The sequence below is a fragment of the Otolemur garnettii genome, unplaced genomic scaffold (assembly GCF_000181295.1).
Source record: "Otolemur garnettii isolate 467f Iridium unplaced genomic scaffold, OtoGar3 scaffold00016, whole genome shotgun sequence".
NCBI classification, from domain to species: domain Eukaryota; kingdom Metazoa; phylum Chordata; class Mammalia; order Primates; family Galagidae; genus Otolemur; species Otolemur garnettii.
Window position 1 is genome coordinate 16,616,467 of NW_003852411.1, and position 10,430 is coordinate 16,626,896.

The 10,430-nt window shown below is 45.7% G+C and overlaps 1 protein-coding gene across 1 annotated transcript in view; it reads left to right on the forward strand.

Moving 5' to 3' along the window:
- ASTN1 (astrotactin 1) overlaps positions 1–10,430 on the forward strand; it is a 316,741-nt gene that overhangs the window by 219,736 nt on the left and 86,575 nt on the right. The window contains 2 exon segments of the mRNA XM_012802586.2: positions 547–712; positions 8,790–9,034. Of these exon segments, the coding sequence (XP_012658040.1) occupies positions 547–712; positions 8,790–9,034 (411 nt within the window).

Here is a 10,430-nt window from a genome sequence, read left to right on the forward strand (position 1 = left end):
AGTATGGTGAGATCAGGTGAGTCTAGGAAGGTCAAGTGAATCTGGCTTCAGGGCTGAGGCAGAGCAAGAAACTACTCAAGGGTTCCAGGTGCTGAGAACAAGTACTGAGAAAGGAATCACACAAGTTGAAGGGAGAAATTGGCAGGTGTCCTTCAAATTTCCCACACGTGGTTCCTGGATCTGCTCTTTACTTGGGTCAATATTGCAAACCCCAATGCTCATTCACTGGAAGAAGACATAAAATTAGAGTTTGTAAGGACTTCCCTCACACCCTAAGGACTGACAGGCAATAAAATATTAATTTCCATGCCCAAGTTTAGACCTCTTTCTTTGACCAGGCCTTACAGTCTTGGCTCACTTCCCAGATATGGAGAATGCCCATAATTTGTCAGTTCAAGGCTTGGAGCTGGTTGATCTTCCATTTCCTTTCTATTTTTTTTTTTTTATAAGAAAGAGTGAGACATGATGCAGTTGACCAGATAGGACAGTGGAATGTAACACTACTTGTTGCTTCTGAACACCCCTTGACTTCTCCCTATTTCTCACTATATCTCCCCACAGAGAAGAGCTGATGACTTCATCCTCTTTCGACAGCCTGGAGGTTCTCTTAGATTCCTTTGGGCCCGTGCGTGACTGCAGCAAAGATAATGGGGGCTGTAGTAAGAATTTCCGCTGTATTTCAGATCGCAAGCTGGACTCCACTGGTTGTGTGGTAGGTCTGCCCTGTCAAACTAGTAGTTCATTTAGGGGATGGGGAGGGAAGGCACAGGGTGAGACACAGCACAGGTGTATAGATAAGAATGTGCCATGATCCCCACATGTAACACCACGTTCTGTAAATTAGGAGTTTTCTCTAGATAGAGATGAGGAGCTCATCTCTAGTATATAATTGAGAAGTATTTATGGAGCACCTGCTATGGGTATCATGACTATCCAAAGGAAATTTCATGCATTATATGACATGACTCTTTCTAGTCTTGCAAGATAGTTGATGAGAACAATTTGAGAACCAATTCATTGCTTGATAGTATGACATTAATGCTAAATGTAATAGGAAATTGCAGGAGAAGCCTATCTATAGCTAGAGTCATAAAAGAAGTAAGTTATTCTAGGAATGGTAGAGAAATAATAAAAATTAAAATGCATTCCCTTTATGACCACAGCAGTGAGCTCCTGCTTCTGCAAAGGTAGGTTTCTACTTTGTCATCAGCTCTGTTGACTTTGGCTACCTTTAAAATAAGTGATTCTGTTAACTTGTAAGAGGATTTGGGCTGGAGTAGAGTAAGACATCCCCCACACCATGAATATGAAGACTGTATTGCACACCACGCAGGCAGATGGAGGCAGGAGCAGGAAGAGCCTTCTGCTTTGGCTGCTGGCTCTTTTATGTTGACCATTCTCATGTTTCTCATAGCCATCAACACTATTGTCTCTTTTTAGCCCTTCCTTCTCTAAAGGGCAGAATGATGCAATCCTCAAGAAATGAGGGGGAATGGGACAGAGATTCAGGGAAGCCGGGCAGAGTGAGAGCAGAAGAGAGGGGGAGATGATTCACTGGGACTCGTAGTTCTACAGTGTTAGGGAAGGCCAGGAGCTTTCAGCTCTGGCGTGGATGTGGTCCCATCTTGCTTTCCAGTCTGACAGCTGTGCTGTGTGGGGGACCCAAAGCAAGAGAAAGCTGTGAGGATGCTGAGTTGGTACCATTTTTTAAATCCCCTCTTCCCTATCTCAGAGCACCTGTTCTGTTCAGGGAACTGTTCTCAGTCAAAGATAGATATATGTGCCTACTGTGCTGGTGGAACTCTCCCAGCCCTGTGGGAAGATGAGAAAAGGGAAAGAGAGAGCTGGGGGATAGGTAGGAAGAGGGACGGGAAGAACACAGGGAACAACCAGGAAAACACAAAGAAAGATGATCTTTAAGGCACTCCTCCCAAAGGTGACCAGGAGGTAAGCTGATGTCCCATAGGGCTCCCCTCCCTTTGGCTGTCCACATTCACAGGTCTCAAGCACAAAGAATCAACTTGGTCTCTCAGGAGACAATTTCATTCTCTAATGGAGCTCCCAGCTGACACACTTTTTTTCTTTTTTAAAACTATTCAGCCTACATTTCTTCATCCAGATTGCAACCTTTCATTTATCATCACTCTCTGGGGTCATTCTAAGTACTGCCACTGTATTCTGTGTACAGGTGTGCGAGGCCCCCCCACGCGAGTTTGAGCATGCACATGCATCCAAATGCACACACACAGGGATAGACTCTCCCCTTCCTGCTGTGTCTCTGCCTCTTCCAGAGCTCCTCAGGGCTTGCCTGTCAGATGCCTTCTGTTGGTGGTCCTAGCCCCTTTTACTTGGCACGTAGCTGTGCTGATAGATTTTTGTACTTTTAACACTGTGATCTGTGAGACAGTGCTAGCAAGAATAGTTCTAATGAATATGCATTTGCGATAAGGCTGCTGCATTTTAGAACTGGAGCCACTGCAGAAAGTCACCCAATTATGCCAGTACTTTGCATTAGCATAATACCTTGAAGTCACTGGTCCACGTGGCCCCTGGAGAAGGAGGAGGCAGGCAGATCGGCAGGGCACACCGAGTTCAGCGTTTCTTATTGGCAGTGAAGCATGGGATCCCGAGACAGGAGGATGATGGGTGAGAGGGGATGTGTCCCACCATGCGCTGGCACTCTAGTGAGAAGACCAGAGATTGGACTTTGAACCTGACCAGACTCCTGCAGGCTTCAGAGCTGCCCGAAAGCCCTCGTTTATTAGCAGAGTGGTCCTTTGTCATCTGGAAGTAGACCAGGGACAGAGGCAGCAGATGCAGTGACTGCAGGTTGAGAACCGGCCTGCCTTCTGCTTCTGCGCATACACCCACCCATTCAGTCTTCTAGGTGCTGAACTGAAAGGCTTCCCCAGGTAGGTCTATTTTTATGAAAGGTGAAAAAAAATGAGAGACTGGAACCTGCTGGACCTTTAGGAACCTGCGAAAGGGGCAGAGAAGGAGGCAGAGACAGAGCGTCTACCTGTTTATTCTCCTGACAATCCTGATTCGCATTTGGGCCCCATGGCCTGCTCAACCTTCATTCTTTCTAGGAAGCAGGGCACGTTTCTCAGTTATGCCTGGACTCCCACAGGGTTAATTGCTCCCCAGTTAATTACCCTGTTGTTTATATACTCTCTGAGGACAGGAAACAAATAGCCGTGAAAGGCACAGACCTGTACAAACCCCAACGGCACTATCCCAAACCAGACCATGCCCAACAGCTGTGGATTGCTGAAATTTCCGGAAGTTCCCAGAGCTGAGGTCAGCCCCCCACCACTGGTGACCACGTCTTACTCGCTGTCCTCATGTGCCATGTGGGAGCTGTGGTCCCCGCCCACTGAAGAGCAGCAGTTCTCTTTGCCTAGAGCTCTACGGGGCCCTTCACGGGTGCAGTGTTATCTTACTGCTGCTGTAAAGTTAGCAGCTTAAAGCTACACAAATTGATTATCTTACAAGTCTGTGGCTGAGAATCGAATGTGGGTCTCACTGGGCCTACACCACGGTGTTACCAGGGCTGCATTCCCTTCTGGAGGCTCTAGAGGAAATCTATTTTCTCACCCTTTCCAGCTTCTAGAGTACCCCCCAATTTCCTAGCTCATGGCCCCCTTCCTCCATCTTTAAAGCCAGCAACAGTGTACTTTTCTGACAATTTTTTATAGCACAATTCCCATTCTCCAATTATGCCTCTCTTCTCCACTTCTAAGGATTCCTGCTATTACATCAGTCCCACCCAGAAAATCCAAGACAGTCTCCCCATCTCGAGGTCCTTTACTTAGTCACAGCTGCAAAGTGCATTTTGCCATGTAAGGTTGATAGGTATTTAGGATTGTGTCTTGGACACCTTTGGGGGAACCTTCCATGGGTGATGGCAGTAGGGCTTAGAGCAGACTTGGCACCTTTCTGCTGGGAGCTGAGCTTGAACCAGGGAGTCTTCATTCTTATCCTACCTGTTGAGCCATAAAATTGTGTTTGAAACTTTGAAAATGATTTCCAGTGTGACACACACACAAAGGAGAGCTCTGGAGGTGGCTGAATATCCTTAGGTGAGCAGGCTATGCCAGGAAGGGGAGAGGTCTCTGCCTGCTTCCTCCTGCATTGAACACATGACCTTCCTTTCTGGAGCATTATGCTCTAATGAGCTTTGAATTATCCAATGACCCTGCCGCCCTTCCTTCCACATGCCGTCCACAATGGTTTCCCATGAAATGTGTCATTTCACCTCTACTGGAGCACAGATGTGTGGAGGCCATTATACATGACCATCTCTCTTTCTCTCTATAGGACAGTAAGCATTAGAGTATGCCTCAGAGGCTTCCAAAGAAATGGGGGCAGGGAGCTATCGCAGTCTGAAACATAAATTTAACTCCATCAAGCGTTTCCCCCTGGGAGAAATAGTCCTCAGTGGCTTGGGCATGAATGTCAGAGCCTATCAAAAAGTTTGGAAATCATTATTTGTGAAAAGAATAAGATTGCTATCCAGTAAAAGAGGATCTATTTTTTTTTTTTTGAGACAGAATCTCACTTTGTAGCCCTTGGTAGAGTACTGTGATGTCATAGCTCACAGCAACCTCAAACTCTTGGGCTTAAGAGATCCTCTTATCTCAGCCTCCCAAGTAGCTGGGACTATAGGTGTCTACCATAACGCCAGGCTACTTTTGGAAACAAGGTTTTGATCTTGCTCAGGCTGGTCTCGAACTCCTGAGCTCAGGAGATCACCCATCTCGGCTTCCCAAGGTACTAGGATTACAGACATGAGCCACCACTCCTGGCCAAAGAGAACCTATTTTGAGTAGGAATTATAGTTGTGTGTCTTATAAATCTTATGAATCATCCCAGTAAGGCAAGGCAGGCTCGGCTATAGGTCTCTCAGGGGCCCTGAGAACGCTCATGTTCATCGCTCATATCTGTCTGCCCACAGAGCATCCATTTCATAATCTGGAACTGAGGTGTGCGTGTCTCAGACTTAGCAAGATTTGATTAGCTACCTAAGTAATTAATCAACTGAAAACCACTGGTAGGAAAAGAAGGAAAGGATGACAGAGAAAAGAAGTGGAATGGGAAAAATCACTTTAATCTCATTAACAAATTATGCCTTGGACCAGTAATAAGTCAAGAAGCCATGAGAATCTCATGAAAGATGATTAACCTTGTGTATTTTAGGGGTCACTGAAATATGAGCTCATTTACCAGAACTTCTTGATGGTGGAGAGTTTTGTTGCCATAATAAATGGAGTTTTCTTCTTAAGCCTGTACTTTATAAAGTCCCTGGGACTGCTAAATGTAACCTTTGCAGAGAGGGGTTAATATATGACCTTGGGGCTCTCTCCTGAGCAAAGAGTTTTCTTTCAGGGATCAAGTGGAAGGATTGTCGGTAGCCAGGAGAGAAGAACATTCAGCCTTTGCAAACAGAAAGTGCAAGCTTCTCCTGGAGGCAGGATTTCTTCCTGACAACTGAGATCTAGCCGAAAATACTTCTAGGAAGAGAGGCATAGTTTAGACTAGTTTCTCTATATTTAGGTGTAGATTTTGAGGGAACCCAGAAAGTGAATATAACAGCAGACAGAAGATACAGACAAAAAAATAAATAAAAATACAGATTCATACCATAGGAAACTTGATTATTAACTCCTTAGAGAACGGGTGTTCTGATTCCTAAGAGTTAAGAAGAAGATTCTATTTTTGGTTTTACCCTTTCTTTTCCCCCTGGAAGTCTTTCTAAAATGTTTTACTCTAAACTGCAGCCCAAGTAAGTTATAGAGCAATAAAGATAATTGCATCTTTTTCAGTGACTGAGTATCTTGTCTTGCCATCAAGGTCATCACTCTGGACAATCTGCAGCGTATTGTTCTAAAATATTTGCACTTGTAATGTTTTGTGTGTTTGTAAAAGGAGACAGAGAGATGAGAGAAAAATAAACTAAGCTGAATCTTCAGATCTATAATTGACCCCAGGATATACTCTGGGAATTGCTTAAACAAGCAAACAAATGAGTCTACAGGATTGCTTTACCTAGTTGACACATTGACTTTATTTCTTTAGGGATTCCAGTGAATCCAGGTTTTATGATACTTGAGAGGCAGCATGGCAGAATGGAAGGAGCACACAGCCAAAAGGGTCAGACAGTCTAGGCCCAACGTCTGATCATGCTGTTTTCCCCCACTGTAACACTGAACAAGTTACTTGGACTTTTTGAGTCTAATTTTGCTCGTCTGTAAAATGGGAAAGATAAAAGTGTACCTGTGTTGTTGGGATTGAAGGTAATACAGGTAGACCGACTTGCACAAAGACTGACTTAAATCCTGATAGCCATTTTTCTTCTTAGCATTGCTGGCAAGAAAAAAAAAAATCAACTTGGACAAAGCAGCTAATGCTGCTTTTTCTCCAAATTGCCTAAGAGGGTGTGAATTTTAGGTAGTCCAATTTGGGATTGCAAAGGTCATCCAGCCCCGTTAGTGCCAGGCAAGGTAATGGATATGCCAGGTTTTGGAATTCTGGAAGAAAGCTTGCTTGTGTTTTATTTGGTGAAGTCTTTGTCATAAGTCATGCTTGAAGGCACATTCTGGAAAAAAGCAGGTGGTTGAGAACATGGACAGTCCTGGCCAGTGACTGACACAGCTAGCTGGTGTAACCACCACATGGGGTGGGAATAATAGGACTGGCTTTAGTTTTCTCTGCTTCATGGCTTCTAGTAAGCTTTACAGGAAGAAAACCAACTCAGAGCAGTGCAGCCCATTTAATCCCAATCAAACTTCTGTGTTTTCTGTGTTTTGATACCACCGTCCATGCCTGGGCAGCCACATAGTGCTGAAGCCAGCTCCCTTCTGGTGGCACATCTGGCCTAACAGCTGGGTGACCAAAGAATTTGATGGGTTGGAGGCTAAAAAAACATGGGGTGCAGTCCTCAGCTGCCTCATTTGCTTGTTTACCATCATTGGTACATCTGGGCTTGCACACGGCATGGGGCAACCCTTGGAAACTTCTTTTAGTGCTGTCACCTTCCAGCATTCCAGCTGCCTTCACAGGGAGAGAGGGGGATGGGCCAGGCCGGGAGCCTGGCAGGCCCACAGAGGGCCATTTGTTTGGGAAATTGTAGAATTAATGTTAGCAAACAGTGCATGTCCTGCTGTGATCTAGACTGGGAAAAGAGAAGGAGGGGAGGTGGGGTTCAGAGGCACACATGTGGCAGCTCTGGGCCACTTGGCCAAGGTGCTTGGCAGCACAAGGGATGAGCAAGCTAGGTGGCAGGGGGAGGGGGAAGAATGTTCCACCCTGTCTTCCACCGAGTTTTCAGTTTTTTTGTTTGTTTGTTTGTTTATTTGGTTGGTTGGTTGGTTGGTTTTACTTTTGGAGGAGTGTGTTAGCCACCCAATGGTGTATATATGGTGCAGTCATTAAAAGCCTTGGCATTGGAGTCAGATCAGGACAGACCCCTAGCTCTGTCACTTTCTAGCTGCTTGACCTTGGGCAAGTTATTTGCACCCTTCCAGGATGTGAGAAAGGATCAGCTCTCATGCAAATGTGCAGAATATGTTGCATTGGTAGAGGAGGATGGCAAAAAAATAAGAAAAGTCCTCGCCTTTTAAATGAAGCACAGTGCAACAAGGAGTTTATGCATTAGTATTTTCCTGGTCTCTCAATCGGGATACTATAGGGGGTCGTGAGATAAGATGCACAAAGCACTTAGCAGAGTGGCTCCTAGTAAGTGCTTAGTGAGTGGTGACGGCTGTATAACAGCCAGGTATGGTGTGAGCTCATGACAGAGCAGCTGAGTCACGGACACCATAGCTGGTAGGCCAGGGTCTCAGATGTGATCCTGCCAGGGGCAGTTATGTGACTATAGGAAAGTTAAACTCTCTTGCCTCAGTCTCCTCATGTGTAAAATGGGCATGATCACCTGGCTTAGCTCCTAGGAGTGTTGTGAGAGTAACATGAGCTGGAGACTGAGTTGGATAGACCACTGCCTGGCGTGTTGTGCGTTCTGTGTAAACGCTGCTATTGCTCACCACTCCCCTTTTCCACCTGCAGGGACAGGCATCTCTCCTAGAAATTCTCTTCTGCTGTCATTCCTGGGGAGTTTGTTGAGGACAAGGTAGTGCAGAGAAGCTAAATATTTCCTATTATGTGTCTGGTCCAAACCCAAGTGCAACACCTGTGGGTATTCGTGTCCTCCAAAGGTGGACAGGAAGGTGATAAGTCCAGCTATTCCCCTTGTGAGAGTGGTCAGCCCCTCTCCAGGTTACAGAGAAAGTCTATTCCTTCTGCAGGCTAGAAGCCCTGTGGTCCATTCCCTCTGCTACTGCTATTTGGTATGAATGTTGACAAAGTGCTTTGGACATTTAAAAAGTCCTCTTAATACTAAGACCAAACAGCAGCACTTCTTCCCCCTAGCCCAGAGGAATTTCTGCTAATACATTGTAATTCTGGCCCATCACCATCACCTCTGCTCTCCAGCCAGAGGCCCAGTTGGGAGGCCAGGATCACCCCTGGCTCTGTCTTGCTGCCATGCTCCCTTCCAGTGTTCTTGGAGGAAGTGGCTTTAATGCAAATGGGTGTGATTTGTGCCCAGAGAGAAGCAGCAAGATGTCAAAAAAGGTCAGTGGCTTTGAAAGGGAGACTGGTGTGGTGGGAAATCTGTGGAGTACTTGCCAATGTTAACAGTTTCAAGGCTGAGTGTTAAGAATCGGTGTCAGTTCCCAGAGAAGTCAGTTCCCTGGTTCATCCACCTGTGTGGATGCTTCTGATTGTTCCAGTGCCCATCCGGACTCAGCCCCATGAAGGACAGTTCGGGCTGCTATGACCGCCACATCGGGGTGGACTGTTCCGACGGCTTCAACGGCGGCTGTGAGCAGCTGTGTCTCCAGCAGATGGCCCCCTTCCCCGATGACCCCGCCCTGTACAACATCCTCATGTTCTGCGGGTGAGTTGAGCTGCCAGGGAGGGCGCCTGGAGTACCCCTGTCCCAGGACACCGGTCTTTCAGTGCTAAAACCCGGAAGGTAAATGTAAGTGCCTCGGTCACCCTAGGCCAGCCTTGGGCTCTGAGGAGACAGCACTTTTAAAGTCCAGTCAAGTTCCTATGGAGGGAAATTGAACCTCTGGGATTTACCAGCAAGGGGAAATAAACCACATAGTTTATTTCTAGCAGTCCCTGCTTAAGCTAGAATTTTTCAAGTTGTGTTTTGTGGAGCTATGTTAGGTATTTTGTTACCCTCCCCCCCCAAAAAAATTTCATAGTCTAAAACTTACAAAAGATTGTGCAAAGCTAATCAATTCTCAGAGAAGTAGGGTAATCTTTGGAGAAAAGGAAACTTCTTTACATTGTACCCCCAAAGTCCCAGCACTTGGTGGAGCTCCCCTCCTCAGGGGTGGTCACCCTGGCGTTAAGAGCCCTTTTCTGTGAATCAGATCTCTGGCCCACCTCGTTTCATTTGTTCTCAGCTCTGTGAGAGAAAAGGGCAGGCAATGCCACTCCATCGTACAGGTGACAAAACTGATGCACAGGGAGGTAAAGTGACTCCCTCACGATTGGGGAGCTGGAGAAAATGGGAGGATTGGGACTAGAACTCGGGCCCTCTCTGATTTTTTTTAAGAGCTTTGCATTTCTCTCAAAACTTAAATTCACGTCGCTGACTGGAATTATATTTAAAAATATTTTTGTGCTGTATTTATAAAGTAAATAAGGATTTAGTCTAGTCTTTTATACCCATGATGTGCTCATCTCTTCTGCCTACGCCTTTCCTCCCCCCCTTCCTCCTTCCCTCATCCTCCCTCTGCCTCCCCTGTCTCCTGTCCCCAGCTCTCTGTCCCCTCCCCACTCTCCCTCCTGCTTGTCAGGGCTTACTTTATGTCCTAGACTGTGCTGGTCAGTGAGCTACAAAGATAAATATTATGTAATCCTTGCCCTCAAGGATCTCACAGTCTAATAGGCTTGCAATAAAAATCAATGTTTATAGTAATAAAACTATGTTGAATTGTTGCTAAAAGCCAGTGCCTGCTGAATAATCACAAAAAGATTATTTGGCGGAGTTGTAATGTTGTTTTATTGTATTTCATTTTATTTTATTTCTTTGTAATTGAACAATTTTCATATTCAGTTTCTTGTAAAATCTCATCCCATAAATGGAAGCTTGCTCTAAATTTTAATGTTCTCTATAATGTTATCATTAGGGTTGACTGACCCATTTTAATTAATAGAGGTCCACTCAACCAGTTTCATAAACTCATTGATTTAATAAACGTATATTTGGGCACCTACTGTGTGCAGAGAGAACCTCGTTAAGCGTCAGGCCTAGGGGAAACAGCAGGATGCCAGACCTGTTCTCTCCCCTCAAAGTTTATGGAGGGACACACAGCCAGGAGAGTAGGAGAGAGGAAGGTGTGGAGGTGTTCAGG